At 35.0% G+C, this 16,216-nt stretch overlaps 1 protein-coding gene across 1 annotated transcript; it reads left to right on the top strand.

Moving 5' to 3' along the window:
* Nucleotides 1–2,138: 2,138 nt before the first annotated feature.
* On the top strand, nt 2,139–15,697 carry LOC135681563 (protein PALS2). The gene is made up of 17 exons (XM_065196100.2): nt 2,139–2,297; nt 5,017–5,141; nt 5,418–5,486; nt 5,855–5,938; nt 6,468–6,614; nt 7,021–7,099; nt 7,730–7,812; nt 8,464–8,532; nt 9,841–9,972; nt 10,394–10,452; nt 10,602–10,642; nt 11,048–11,113; nt 11,382–11,462; nt 11,600–11,677; nt 12,279–12,481; nt 13,199–13,315; nt 13,982–15,697. Exons 1-17 carry the CDS (start codon nt 2,267–2,269, stop codon nt 14,156–14,158), a joined length of 1,641 nt encoding a protein of 546 aa, XP_065052172.1. The 5' UTR covers nt 2,139–2,266; the 3' UTR covers nt 14,159–15,697.
* The last annotated feature ends 519 nt before the right edge of the window (nt 15,698–16,216 follow it).

Here is a 16,216-nt window from a genome sequence, read left to right as displayed (position 1 = left end):
CTTTCACTATGATAGGAAACACCGCTTTCCTTTGAATTGCTTTATAACATCTTGATTTCTTTCAGATATGTTTTACAGAAGTCTCGAGTCGCACATCAGTTGTACTACTTTGACTTGGATCTGTTGTTGAGATGACTGATGGTGAAAACTATGGAAGGCAACCAAATAGATACATTTATCTTATGGTACCTACAAGTCTCCCAAAGACCTCTCGTTAGAAAGCGTGGCTACAAGGGTGGGGGTATTACACCCCCAGCATGAAAAGCATGATGGTACAATAATATTCGTCCAAATCCTATTTATCATTAAATAATACATTTTTAACCTTATGAATCCTAATCGCATCATCTAAACAGACATTGCTCAATTTTTAGGAATGGTAGCAAATTTTTATACAAAAGTTCTAGCTACTGGAACCTTTCATATTGAAGAAGAATTATTTTGTGGGATGGGACGTCCCATCTTCATTCACCGATCCTTTTTGTTAAGGCTGGTTTTCATATAGCATATTTCGATGTCTTTAATCGCAATTCAGAGTCTACAATCAATTAAGATTATATCCGTTATATGAAAACTGACCAAATTATATGAAAACCACCTATCGCAAATAATCCTAATCGAACGTAATTCATCGGAAGATATCAAAAAAATTTGTTTCTCCGGGCAAAATACGCTGAATTACGATGAATTAAGATGAAATAGGTTTTTCGTTTTTCTTATACCGTGAAAATCATGGACCCTGTATTGCGATGAAATGCGTCGTAATACGTTATATGAAAACCGGCCTTTACTGTGCAACAATATTTTGCCTCAAAGAAAGTGCCTTAATTCCACATTTCCACAATTTACAAAGCACTTTAACCCACAGAAGTAATCTTTCTGTAATAATCTTGTGTGTCTCTGGTACACAGCTTCGACATATAGAGAAGGATATCCCTACTGTGAAAGTAATGGTCTACAGAGCCAATCAATATATTGATTCCGGCTTACTTTGTACGAGGCCATCAGGCTAGGGGCTCTGTGAATGAGGAATACACTTTCACGTGATATTCCCTATTACTTTTGATATATAATGAATCTGATAGCTCACGGTCCTGTGAAATTCTTCAAGCCTTAGTCGCTCACTGATTGTGGAGGTTTTACTCTTATCTTATAGCTTCTCTCTAAAAAATGCTTCAATTTAAATATGGGTAAAAGCAAAGGTCCTTTCAATTTTCGTTTCATTAAAACTATTATTGTATCAATCGCAAAAGACATAAGTGCATTACTAAATTCTTCGCAATAAAAAGAGATTGATCTTTACTGAAATAGGAATGTGTGGATGAAGCTTGTGTCAAAAATGTTCCAAAGAGAAGCAACGATCAACGTCTAATTGACGCCCCCGTTTTTTTAGAACATTCTCATTTCATAACATTATGCGACAATTTAATAATTTAAGCAAACGAAGCGTTTCCTATTAAACAATAAACGAACTCTATTCAAAAAATTTCTTAATACTCTTATTTCTGATCTTGATGTCTAAAAATCGTCTAGCTCGCATTCAGGTAATGATACCGATTTTAAATGCTGTGTCTGATTTTAATTGCTGTACACACTTTTTTAAAAAGTTAAAACAAGACAATTTTGTCCATCCTCGATGTTCTTCTTTCGTGGATAATTTGAGACTCCGGGGTTTTTAAAGGATGTACATATGTTTCAACGTTGATTTTTCTACAACTACATGCTAGAAATTGTTTGGGACACCACTAAATAAAGGTTTTCCTTGACATTTTTAGTAACACAGTAAGTTGACTGATAAACTCTGTGGTTTATGCCAACTGGAGGGTAAATTTTCAAAAACACATCGATTATTCGTGGTTTTTTGGCAAAATGAGTTTAATGTTCTTGTCAGTGTCTTTCTGAAAAAGAGTAAAAATACGATAATTTCCTTGCGACGAAACTTGAAAGCATTATATTATGCCAGTTTCAAACTTCCTTGCACTGAATAATCTTCCTGCAAAGCTTTTTTTCCAAAGGTTTTGCAACGATAAATTTTTCGTCAACAACATGATTGCGGTTGAGACTTGCTGGAAGTTCCTCAAACAAAGGACCGTCTCCAGATTGTTTTTGTCAACCAATCAAAATCTGTCATTACGAACCTCTCATATTGGACTTTCAATTTGATAATGCTGTGATGTTGTGCAGGTGGAGGCAGTTGTGCAGTAAAGCCGACATATAAGTTCTTCATTTGCCAGTTTTGAGGACATTTTCCTCTGTGTTTGACAAAATGCCGGTACCGACAGAGATTTCCACACAAGGTAAGGCTTTCGGTTGTGGTTCACCGCATTATCAATGCCGCAACTGTTCTCAAAAGCTTTGCCACTAAAATAGGCCTATCTTGATCTCAAAAGTTGCGAACTTGTGATTTTTATGGCATTATTATTGTAAAATTGTACACTAACGTTGTCAATCGGGTCTTCATCCATTATTTTTTAACTATATTTTAATCAGGAACAAGGTTAAGTTAAGAACATAGTTGCATTTTTTCCGATTGGTATATTGGTATACGGGAACAACGCCTTTTTCTAACGACTAACCAAAGCAGAAGTTCTTCCACTGTCAAGATAATGTTTGTATGGCCTGAGTCAAGGCATCAACCAAACGCTGTTTTGTGGAGCAATTAAGTAACTACTTAAAGGGAATGATTTGGCTATAAATTCTTAATTGCATCCCGTTGGCGAAGAACTGTTTGTTATGCTTTCCATTAACTACCTGCAATTTGTTATTACTGTAATCGATTGATTTCGGAAGTTTGAGCCTCAAAACTGACTGTTGTGGTAACAGTAAAGGAGCAGTAGTCTTATTTGTTAGTTTTTCGGTACTTCTATATTAGGAACTTCCATGTGTGCAGTGAGCAAACCTGTTGCTTATTCAGGTGTTTTCTCTGTCATGGGTTCCTTAGCATTAGTGAGATATGCTAGCCCCTCTTGATATTTCAATTCACGCAAATCCCTTTATAACTTATGTGAAAGATGGTGATTTTTTTACTGCAGCAGAAAATACCGTGAAATATAAAGGGAAGAGCTATGTTTTTAAATGGCTTATTTCTTGACCTAACTGCCCAAACATCAGGAAAACTTTCAGCAAAGACTAATTTCAACATGAAGATTCTAATGCTATGATTCATATTTGGCATAGATGAAGATATTAACAACACTAAATAGAAGCCATAAATAACTCCAGGTAGTCATACAAGGTTGCCATTGGTATTGCGTAAACCAATAGCTGTAACCATTGGTATTGCGTAAGCCTTTCTCAGCACAAATTTCCTAGAAAAATGGGGAACAACTGCTTTCTCTTCACCCATGACTCTATGCTATTGCCACCTTAAGACTGATTCCACTCAGTGATTTTTGTCGTGTGCTTGACTTTTTGAGATTGCTTACATGGATGTGCATGCATGCAACAATGTTTTTATGCACTAAGTTGAAGTGCCCGATCGGAAAAAGAAGTAGAAGTCCATCCTACTTTTTGCAATTGATTGCCTGATAGGATTATCACTAGCCAATCAAAATCCTCAAAAACCGCACCAAGACGATCTTGTCCAACACAAAAACAACAAAAAGTTTTCAGATGACAGTCAACATGATGACGTCGTAAATTACGATAGAGCAATTTCTTCACGCAGCGAATCCTGCTGGTCTTAGCTTAGAGAATATTACAGATGAAACTTTATTCGCTCAAAAAGATACCAATTTAAATATTGTTCCAACTACTAACGTCCATATCGACACAGCTAAAGGAGGAAACATCAAGTTTGATACTTAGTGTTTTATAGATCTTGTCAGAAACAAACCCTGTTTGTGGAACACTGGTGCTGGCCTAAGGTCATATAAAGAACAAGGCAAAAAATGATATGTTGCCACATATCCTAGCAAGTTGATTTGATGGCGTAGGCCCACAGCTAGCTATACCTTTCCCCTCACATGTTGGTTTGTTCTTATGCATATAAGTATGCTCAACAATTATTTTTAAGTGAAAAGGTTTTAACTCTAACATCTTGTTTACAGCTATTTCACAATGAAAATATATTTTGTATTAATTTGATTCCATCTCAAACATGGACGTAACCAGTTGGCTGCAGCAAGAGCTTGAGTCTCTGTGAAATAAAGAGCCTGCTGTTGATAGCCGCCACCTTTGTTTAGTTTGTGGTAAATCAAGCGGGCAAATTGAGTTACGAATGGAAATTCAAACTAGCAAGTGATCGCAATAAATCGATTGCACTAAGTTGTGCACACGACAAAAAGCTCTGAGTGCAAATCAGCCTTAAGCCTGGACATATTTTTTCAGGTTTTGTTTTTTCATAGAACTTGTTAGACAAAATGAAAGTACAGGTAAAAATTTTGTTTTGATATGTTCAAGTAGCTGTGTTTTAAGGCCTTGAAATTATCACCACTTGATAAGGTTTTGCTGTTTTCCAAGATCAAAGTGTGAATTTTCAAACAGTTTCATTTCAAAATATTATAGATGCATTGAAGTTTAATACATGATTGGAAAACATTTCTCTATTATTCATTTACAAACTTGAAATGGCATTTGAAATCTTTTACTTAAAGATTATGGCATTTTGGTCAAAACTTGCGAAGTATCAAGTTGACAGGAAAAAGCTTTTATTCAGCTGTTTGCACTGTTTGCAGACAATGTTTTTAAAATCAATAATACTTTGCAACTATGTAAGGTGTAGCTTGACGTTTTTAGTGGGACATGTATGTTTTAATTGCTGTTGTGAAAAACACAAATTTAATAGATATGCACAGGTTGCTCACTGTAGACCATTCTCTTATCAATATTTTTATCTGTTTTTTTTTGTTTTTCATGTATAGAATAAAAAAAAGAGCAATATGAAATGGAGCAAAATAGCATAATGAAATGTGAATTTCTTTTTGAGATTTGAATGTTGCAAAGAGCATTTCTTGTTTGGATAATTTTTGTAACATTTTTGCTAGGATTTTTAATTTGATTTTTCCAACCCATTAGATGCATTGAAGATAATTGCAAAGTCTTTGGATGTCAGTGGACATGCTGATCTGTTTGAAAGTGAGCGGGATGTGCAGTTTTTGAAAAATGTTCTTTCTGATGCAACTCTGGGCACATTGGCAGAGGTATGATATAGGTTTCCCAAAAAAATGTTGATCTGGTGTTTGCATTGCATTTTTAGATTACAAGCAATATGTACCATCAGTGCAACAAGGATCCATTAGTTAGTTTTCAGTCTTTCAGCATTTTTATGAGCTCAATTTATTGTCTTTTTAAGGCAAGAATTCTTCAATATTGTCCAAATATAAGATCAATTGGTCAAGTCCTCTATCTATCTTTGTTGTATTTGAAGTAAAAAAACTTTTATTTAGTAATTTTCTAATCTCTTTTTTTTAAATTAGGCCTATGATGTTTTGGAAAATCCTAGAGAGGATGAGGATGAAAGAAACAATATAGAGCTTTGCAAGGAGGTTTGTCAGCATTCTTGATGGTGTCTTATACGTAACTTAAACTTTGTTGATTGTAAAGAGAACTAAAGGGGCTATATGTTTTCAAATATATATGATATGTTTATTTATCATTGACTTTGTACCAAATTTATAAGTATTAGTATTTGATAGCTTGGTCTTTTTCTAATGTGTTCTCTAATATGGAAATTTTGTAATGTGTTTTTAATCTTTCAGAATTGATCCCAAGTACTGTGATGTTATAGGCAGTTTATTTTAAGTGTAAATTTTTAATTTATGACTTGTAGATTTATGTTTGTTTAAGGCTATCATAGTTTTTTTTTTATAGTCACACAGTATGTTTTTTTTAAATTTGGATTTTTTTTCTTCAGATTTTGACAAATTTTGATCCATTGGCACACAAAGATGACAGGGTGAATGAGCTCTTCAAGATAATGGAAGGACCTCATTTCCGGGTATGAACATGATTCCTATTGGCCTATGAGCATTTTTTTTGCCTGTTAACAAACCATGTCTTTGTGTTGTAGAAATTTTAGCCCATGGCAAGGTTGATCATTTCAGTCTGCTAATCATAGAAGGCTATAATCGCTGATCTATCTGTATTTTTGAAACCTACCTTAGATACAGTTTATGGTGCCAGGATAGCATGCAGTGAAGTTAGGGAATATTTCCCAAAAGCATCACAAAAGAAAGAAATTAACCTCATTATAATGTTCTCATGGTCCTTTTATGAGAATAATGACAGAGATAAAACAGCTGTAGGTCTTCTCTAACGATATTGTGACAGCCTGCTCTTTGCATAACAGAGCGCTACACATTCAACAAAGAATGAGAAATTTGTCAAAATAATCAAAATCTCCTACAAAGAATTTTCAGTAGTAGCGTAACAGCTGTTGAGATAAATTGATGTTTGTATCATGTTTATTCTATCTGATAATCATGATTAATGCTGACAAATCATAATTTTTTCTGTTTTTTTCTCAGAGCTTAGTTGAGGCTCACGATAATATTTTGTTCCGAACATACAAGCCAGAAGCGACACCTGCAGGAAGTGCAGCCACTGATCAAATTATTGCTAAAGAACCAATTGTACGGATAATAGGACTTTGCAAAACATCAAGTGAACCATTAGTAAGTCATTGTTTTTTATCAACCAACATGAGGATTTTTAAATGAATCAGGGATAAAGGCCATTTTCTATATTTTTATCCTCTTTGATACATGCAAAGAGTTGGAAATTTCTGTAGGTAATGCCAGCATGCAGTTGACAGTACAAAGCCATCGTGTTTGCTTTCTTGGTTGCAATTTCTTTTATCTTTTTTCTCAGAAAGATTAGTACATTCATTTGGATTATTCCATACATATTACCCTGATGATCCATATAAACCTTAGCCTCTTGTTTTGCTTTGCATCATGCTATGTATATATGATAATGAATTTTATTAAAAGTCTTCCTTACCCCTACTAACTTATCAAATTTAGCCAAAATTTTAAGTGAACCTTTATTGTTGGTGAATAAGAGATGTTTCTTCAACAGGGGATTACATTGGCTGTTGATGATGAAATGAATGTTTACATAGCAAGAATTCTTCATGGCAGTTTGATTGACAAGCAAGGTATTCTTTTTGTGTAATAGTTTTTAAGTAGCATACACTATGTCTAGATGAGTTGTGGTGATCACCAAAATTCTCTTTGGTGATCTATACAACAGACTTTTTACACATTCCATAAGCACTTAATATGGTTGACATTCAAAAAAGAAACAGCCATGAACAGAACCTAAACTCAAGATAACAAACAGGGACTATAGATGAGAGTAGGAACAAGGGAGCTTACCCATTAACTGTTCAATGTAAGCTAAACTTCTTAGGGTAAACATTTGTTTAAAATTGGCTGCAGCCAACTGGCTATTTCCACTCATGTTTTGAACTCTCCACAGTACCTATTGTTAATGGAAACCAAACACCTACAGAATATTGTGCATTTGATTTTTCTTTCCTGAAGCAGAAGGATATTGTAATGTTGTAAATTTAATTGGTTGTTGACCCTATAATCTAATCTAGCAAGTTTTAAAAAAGCAGATCACATTCAGTCTTTGATTTTAGGTGAGTGAACATTGCCTTGCTATGTTTTGCATTTATTATGAAAGAAGATAACGAAATGTCCAGGAAGGAATGGAGCTGATTCTGTTTTGGTGTGTTTTAATGTAAACAATATCATATGACATAAAAGCCACCATTTTTCAGGCCTGCTACATGTAGGTGATGTCATAAAGCAAGTCAATGGTGAAAAAGTGAAAGGAGATCCTGATGCAATTCTAGCAATTCTTGTAAGTAAAAGTACTTTGCTATAGGTTTTCACGATATTAGATTTCCATATATAAGTGTTCGTTTGTTATTCACAATATTAGAGAATTTGGAAAGTTGTACATTGATGATGAAGATGAGAAGTGGATCATTATGAAATTGTGTTATATTTTGATTCTGTTGTGATGGTCAAATACAACATATCCTACATCCTCTTAAGCTTTCCGCACACATGATACATCCTGTCACAACTAGGCCTTACTGTATCATCCAATCTAAATGAGAAGTCTCACATTTCTCCTATTGCTAAATATGCATCTTAAAAACTTTTGTTAACTCTCTGGGCCACGTGGGTTCTTCTAATCACCCCAACATTTTTACAGTTTTCAAATATCAGATACAGTTTATGCAATTTTATGGGTTAATACAGTGCTGTCGGAACGAAATTCATATTGGGGGGGCTGCCCGTTGTTTTCCTTCTCATTCAGTACACTGTTATAAAGGAAACATACTACAGCTTGACAATTATTAGGGGGGCCCCCCGCCCCCCAGCCCCCCGGTTCCGACCGGCCTGTAATATTATTATGCTGTCTTAAGCTTGTAGCATGACATTAGATCTTGCCTACCGATCTTCCTTTATAATCTTGTTCGTCAATGATATATTTACATCATAGAAAAACGCAAGTGGGAACATAACTTTGCATATAATACCAAGCTATCGTGATAACCAAGGAGTTTGTCAGGTATGAAAATTTACAGTTGTAAAATAAATTATTGTCGATTTCTTTTTGGTTAAAATGATTTTTATATTTTTTACATTGTTTAGTGCTTTTTAGTTTATTTGAGCAAACTACGCTTTTCGCTTATCATCTAAAATTTTTGCTTTCATTAAGCAAGGCAACAGTCTCTTGCTCTGGTTTTGTAGCCTGAAACACATTGACTTGTTTTGCGTTCTGACTTAATCAAATTGTTCCAATTAGTTGAATCGTTTTTATAGATTTACAAATAGATATTGTAACCCAAAATTCCTTGATTGAGAACAAAATATATTCTTTCATCGTGTGTAATCACGTAATTCTATTTGGTTTATGTTGGATATATCAGTAAAAGATATATCAAAAAAATTGCATTTGCTTGAAAATGCATCGAAAATCAGCATTCTTGTCTCAATGAGCACAAACAAATCTTCTCTCAATCATAAAATTATTAGTGAGTTTTAGTAGTTCATTTATGATTGTCCTTAGCTGGGGTAAAGCTTTTTTTGTTTCGCTACACCTCACACCCTTTCACAAATTTTCAATGCCATCCTCAATAAAAAAATATAGTTAATGATTTACTCCGATGTTGCCCTCTACCATCATCTGAGAAGGTTTTTTACCAGCATTTACTTGCATTTTTTCAACGGTAAAATCTGCCAATATCCCTAGAAATATATTAAGCTTCTAGAAATTATGACTAGATATTATGACTAAGACATCGACTACATGAAAGAATATTTCTTAGATAGAACTTCATGTTCCTTCCAACATAAGAAACAAAACTGCCCCTCAAAGAGAACAGCCTCCTCCATCTTGTAGGTCTAGATACACTGTTAAAACAAGTGATTCTGTGGCCATCGGTCAACATATTTTAGATAACCCAGATTGTGCAAAACTCTATAAGGATGATATGTTACAGATAATTGGCAGAGCCCGACCTTTCCACCTAGCAGTTTTGAAATCAATCTACAGACAAACGAAAAAGCCGCCATTGTGTAGACAGAAGAAGTTCGTTTTCTCTCTCGGACTCCAGTGGTAATTTTTCTTTAGGCACGTGGCACTGATTGTTCAACTATACCGGTCTTGTGCTTGCGTTTTTCTGATTGGCCTATTTCGATCCACAACTGGGTATATATTTTTCATCGTGTTCTTTCGGACCCTTATTCTGACGTTTTATGCTCTGAGGAGTGTCAGATGAAAAAGCTTTTAGCCAGCCAATATGTTGTCAATGTTTGCTATTTTCAAAGCCATTTTCAAGAATATTTCTGTAAAGTTTCATCATTTCATTTGCAGATATACGTGAAAACACATTTTGATTACGATGCGACAAAGGATAAGGAGGTTCCATGCAATGACGTAGGCCTTTCGTTTAGAAAAGGAGACATATTAGCAATCGTTGATCAATCTGATGCCAACTGGTGGCAGGTATGAATGGCATCTCATACATACCAGAAAATAGCAATTTTCATGCTTCTAATGCTTATCCTTGAAAGATTTATCAAGCAATCTTCAGTTATGCTTCAAATTGACTGATTGGTCAAATAAAAGCCAAATAAGTGTTTCCATTTTCCTAGTTCCGCTTGCATCTGGTTTTAAACTCTTCCTTCCCTTGGTTATCACCCAACGTTTCATGTTTCGGCAAACCTTCGTGTTTTTCGACTATCAGCAATTTGATGTTGATAACTTTTGTCATAAACAGTAAAAAAAATTTGGATCAAAAGTTTACAGTTTAATTGCTACTAATTCTACCTTTGATGATGGTTGTCAGAGAATTATGATTATTTTTAAATTTTTATATGTTTATGTATAGTATCTAGTGTCAGGTTTCCTTCCATTTATTTCCAAGGCGCGGACATACGAAGGTGGCAAAACTGGACTTATTCCAAGCCAAATGCTCGAAGAAAGGTATTAATTTATGTATATTTATTAATATCTATGTTTGAATGCATCACATTTATTGTTATCAAGATCGAAAAGTGTTTTTATATAGACTTTAGTATTTTCGTATATAATACCTACATTGTTTTACCAACTATTTACCTTGCATTTTTCAGTCGAAGAACGCAAATAACACCTCAACACAAATCTTCAAGAAGTAAGTTTAGAATTTCGCACAAGAAATAGTAACCATTGTATAGAATAAGTAAATTTTCTTTGTTTTCTAAACTGTACTTGGGAGAAGATTATTTAATTAATTTTGATATTGAGACCCAAATCAACTTATTTCCTGTTTGCACATTTCATTTGTTTTTCGACATTTGATATTTTCTTTAGTTTTGCATCCACAAAGTTCAAATACATTGTGGAACATTTTCCAATAGAATTAATATCTGTTTTGTTAAATTTGAAGATATGTTTTTCATGCTATTTATCTGCTATGATTTTATATTACTATTATGGCTATTTATCTAAATACTATTATAACAGTTCATGTAATGTAATTATATCATTCAAAATTTTTCATCACATTCAGTAATAAAAACTCCTTTTCATATCTCAGTTATAAGATGTGGAGGATCTCGAAGTAAAAAGAGAAAAATGATGTATTCAGCCAAGAAAAATGCAGGTAACTATATCAGCTTTAATGTGAATTTCCAAATCAAATTTTGCTTTATTTCAAAACAAGATGGAAGTGTAGCTATAATGTATTATGAAATTTTTCCATTTGCTTGTTTTTTGCAAAAACATAATTCCTTGAATATAATAAAATACCAAAAGCTAGGTATCATTTATATATTAAGCCTACCACTCACTTCTAAGTATTTTATCCTGCCTTTTTTGCATACTTTTTACATTATTTATCAACAGTCGTATATATATATAATTTTTTGCAGCATTTGACCGCCTCAATGTCCCGATTTATGAGGAAGTAGCGAAGATGCCACCGTTTGAACGGAAGACTCTCGTCCTAATAGGTGCGTATGACAGTGTTTCGTTAAATTAAAGTTGTTGCTATTTGCTTTTAAAATCACATTCCTTACCACGAAAGTGGGGTACCGTTTTCTTCACTCGGATGTGACTTCGTGCGTTTAATCGGTGCTATCTTTTGTAGGTGCCCCAAGAGTTGGTCGAAGGACTCTTAAGAATAAATTGCTTACCGACACAGAAGTCTTTGGGACCACTGTTCCACGTAAGAATTCCGTTATTTTCGCATTCTGTAAACCTTTTGATAGTCTTTTATTTTAGCTTGTTGTTGATTATAGCATGTGTTATTTTTTATCTATTTTGACAAATCTTAGAACCCATGATATTTTCTAAGGTTTAAAAGTACCTCTTTAATTTGTCTTTATTTATTTCTTTATTGAATTGTCAGCATTGAGGCTTTCTTTGAGTGATTTCACATTTAATGGCTTTTTTCAAATTCCCGTAGAAGCCATCAACCAACGAATCCAGCATTCTGATTTTTTGATGACCTTTCCTTTGAATCCTCCTTCTATGACTACATTTGACAGGCTGTCTTGTCTTGTCATGGAACATTAATAGCTAGATTTTCCAAGCCCTTCTGGTAAACTACAGCTGTTGTTGTCGGTTTGATCTAATTTGTCAATTGGTCACTAAAGATGTTTTTCACGTTTTCTCTCTCCACGAGTAGGCTCCCGTGGTAGTACCCTACAGGTATTTTTGTCCTTGCCTCTAAAGCAGTGTCACGATACCAGTGACATCAGAAAATTAAAACTGTTCAAGTCATATCAAATAATCTGTTGTATCATACAGCTTTCTCTTCGTCTTAGATACAAGCAGGCAGAAAAAAGCTGGAGAGGAGAACGGCAAGGGATACATTTTTGTTTCAAGAGCTGAAATGCAGAAAGATATTGACGAGGGCAAGTTTGTTGAGTGGGGAGAATACGAAGAGCACCTTTATGGAACAAAAATTGACTCTATACGAAACGTAATGCGCACTGGCAAAATGTGTATCTTGGATTTGAACCCGACTGTAAGTGAATCGTCACTGTTTCAGTAAAGACGTTGGCATCCATTCTTCTTTTTATAGGACAATTTTTCCTGATTTGAGACTAGAGGTATTTGTGTCTTGAAGAAGCAGGGCCTCCGAGAGGCAAGCCGGGCGCAGGGGCGGTCCTTGGACCCTTTTTACCCAAAGCAGTAAATCTAAATTGCGTCTAATATAGATCTAAAATGGAAAAAATTTCCTTTATTTACTTTTCGCATTTACTTTTCCCAATAAAGATATGATTTTTAATAACCATGTTATTTAGAGTCATATCTATATATTTATATGTTCTAGAGTCATGTTCAATAACCATGTTATCAAGAGACAGTTCAATTACCAGCGGGCCCCTCTTTGCTTACGAGCCCAGAAACATTTGCGCCTCTTGCCCCTCCCCCCTTTCGGTGGGCCTGTATATAAGTTGTGTTTTTGTCACAAGAAACCTAAATGCAATATGTTATCCCTCCATATTGTCGTTTTTATATTCAAAAATAATTTGTTTAGTAGTCAGTATTCATGCATAATAGGTCTTGGTTGCACTGTTTCAAATTCAATCAGATAAATTGAGGATGTCCAAAGTTGTGAATTCCCAGAGCCTTAATTCTAATGTGCAGGACCACAGAAGTATATTTCAAACCACTATGAAGAAAATACTTTTGCTTTTTGTAGAAATTCGTTGTATGTAGATTGTGGTTTTTCTTTCAGGCGCTGAAAGTTTTAAAAACTGCAGAATTCATGCCTTATGTGGTTTTCGTAGCCTCGCCTAGCTTCGAATTTTTGAAAAGAAGGAACACAACAAGTTACTCTGGAAAGATGTTCACGGTAATGAATTTCGAACTCCTTGTGTCCCTGTAGGCCGTTTTTGCTGTTATGTGTTTTCATGAAATGCTTCGAATTGTCTCTTTAAAAATATAAACAAAGCGTTGCTATCGCTGACAGCTTTTTGGGATTGCACTTGGGGTATACCATAGAAATAGGATAATACCTATGGGGTTTACTCATATCAATCGCAAATATATTGACGGTCTGTGGCTAGGCAAATCCATTACATGTTGACTTCTTTGAAAGATATTTCATTGGAATTTATGCAGAAAGATTTTTATTCTTGTGGACTCGTGGCTGCAGATAATTTCCACACCCCTTAGTATTGCATTGGTAGTCTAGTGGCTTCATGAAAGCAGTTAGTCGTAAATTTCGGCTTATATTTTTGGTACGCTGGATGTTCTCTCGAACTCGAAAATTGCGATTTCAGTGAACAAAGGTCGATTGGCGTTACTTTGTCTTGGGTCGCATCGATATAAATAAACTATTTTTAAGCATTTGATTGTTGCCTTGTTTGAGAAACGTTTAATCGAATTGAAAGGAATAAGGGTTGTACTCAGTTAAACCAAACAGCGACTTAAAGCTTGTCCAAGGCCCACGTCGAATGTTTTCAAATGACCTTCAACATCTTCGCTTCTTTTCATTCGACTTTTGTTATTTTCGCAGGACGAAGAACTGCTTGAAACTGTTGAAGAAAGCCAGCAACTTTACGACTTATACTCGCATTACTTCGACCTCACAATCATAAACGAGGACTTTGAGAAAACGTACAAGAAGCTAAGGGACTCGATTCAAACACTCAGCACAGACGCTCAGTGGGTGCCAGTCAACTGGGTCTACTGATTTGAGAACTGTTTCTTTAAGCGTACGTCTTCTTTGTCTAGATTTAGATATAATAGGTTTATATGTTAAAGATCAGATATATGTACTGTCCTAAGGATTTCGTTGCTTTTTTAGAAAGCAAGTAGGTTTTAGTTTTGAGTGAGTAATGTGTCAACTGCACGGCTTGATACTCATAGATTAAGATTTTAGAGTGAGTCCAAGCAGTACCCCGTCTTGTCTCTTTTGCTAGGGGCGAGTAAGCAAAGCTTGGAATCTTTGGGTCGATCCTTCTAACGAAGTTATTGGAAACAATAGAATATTCGACGCCCAAAGCCCAGCTTATTTTTTTTGTAAGGGAGGTTTCCAAACCATGGATTGATCTGTGGGGGGGGGGGGATGAGCAGCTGTCTTGATACTGACTTTTTAGACTCTTGCTAAAGTAATTATCGGTTTCATGCCATCAATGGTAGCTGTTCAGTTAATGGTAGCTATTCTATCAGTGGAAGCCATTTGTATTTTTCATTATTTGTAACCGCTTCAAGATTGTATTCCAGCCAATCTGGATTTCAATTTAATACTTATTACGTAACCTCTGTATATTGATTCGTCAATCCCATTAACAGATGCTTTCACGGTTAAAGCATCTACATCGTTTGTTTATAATTTGCCCGTAGACTGTTTCAAGCAAGATGCCCCTCGCATAAGCATTTATTTTTAACCTTCAAAGCATTGAGTCAAGTTAAATGCGCAGAGCTAACTGGTATTTTCTCCTTACCGTAAATGAACATGTGATTGGTTCTGCTGTAGCTTGTCAAACACTGCCTGACACCCAATTAGATGTTGACAATAGGTTATGTTCAGGCCCTCTTGCATAGCATTCTAACTCATTGTGGAGCATAGGCGACAGAAGCAACAATCAAATATTATATTTACGCATTTACATTTTAAACCCCTTGAAATGCGTCAACAAATCTTTAATTCTGCCCGCAAATGCACGTCACAATGTCTGGCTATAAATCTTCATCCAGCATTTGGTCATCTTTTTCTAACCTCCTATTCGATTTAAGTCCCAGAAACCTTCAGTCCTTATTAAAATGTCAAAGAAAAGCGGTGGGCTATAGTTATCAGTCCCATTTCTTTTCGATCCATTCTCAGATATTCAATTCCGATTGCCACTGGAACACTTTACCTTCCCTGTCAAATACGGTACACAACACTAGCTGGTGGGATGACGCCGATCCGCATCACCTATTGCTCTGGTGGTAACAAAGCCAAGACAAGATTATCTAATTTTATGTCACTATTTAATTTTGTAAGTGTATTTTATGCTTTATTTTATCTTTAATTTCAACAGGTTATAAGATGTTTTCAGTAGCGGTCATAATGCTCTATCGAGTTCTTGGAAGTAAATTCCGGAAGTTACTGGTAATTGATAACACTAAGACCCTTTTCTTTGTTAATTTGTTTTCGTAAAGTACTTGAATATGCACGTTTATAACTGTATGGTTTTATGATTATAATTAAGCTGATTATACAAGCAATAAAACTGGAAAGAGTGAACGAGTGTTTTTTTGAGATAAATGAACTGCGTGATGGATGTTGGTGATTTTGCTAAATTCATGTTTAATTCATTATTTAATTAATTCATGAAGTTAAGCGAGAAGGATTTTGAGTTTCTTTTGGCACGTGGCACTGATTGGTCAACAAAACTGGTCTTGTGCTTCCGTTTTTCTGATAGGCCTATTTCGATCCACAACTGGGTATATATTTTTCATCGTGTTCTTTCGGACCCTTAGTCTGATGTTGCATGCTCTGAGAAGTGTCAGACGAAAAAGCTTTAGCCGATATGTTGTAAAATGTTTGCTTTTTTCAAAGCTATTTTGAGTTTGCAAGAAACTGCCATTTAACCCAATTTTGCTTGATATTAAAATGTTTTCTTTTTCGACAATGGATTTAAACTAATTTCTGGTATTAAGACAAGCCAAAAAAGGAATCTTACAATTTTGATAATGTGACGTTCCTGCGAACTATGAACCCTTATACAAGTTTAGGATTTCAGAAACCGAAAGAGATAGCATT

The sequence above is a fragment of the Rhopilema esculentum genome, chromosome 12 (genome assembly GCF_057945365.1).
Source record: "Rhopilema esculentum isolate cy_ngs chromosome 12, ASM5794536v1, whole genome shotgun sequence".
Classification (NCBI taxonomy): Eukaryota; Metazoa; Cnidaria; class Scyphozoa; order Rhizostomeae; family Rhizostomatidae; genus Rhopilema; species Rhopilema esculentum.
Note: the sequence above shows the minus strand (reverse complement) of the source record. Positions and strands in the feature narration are given on the sequence as shown.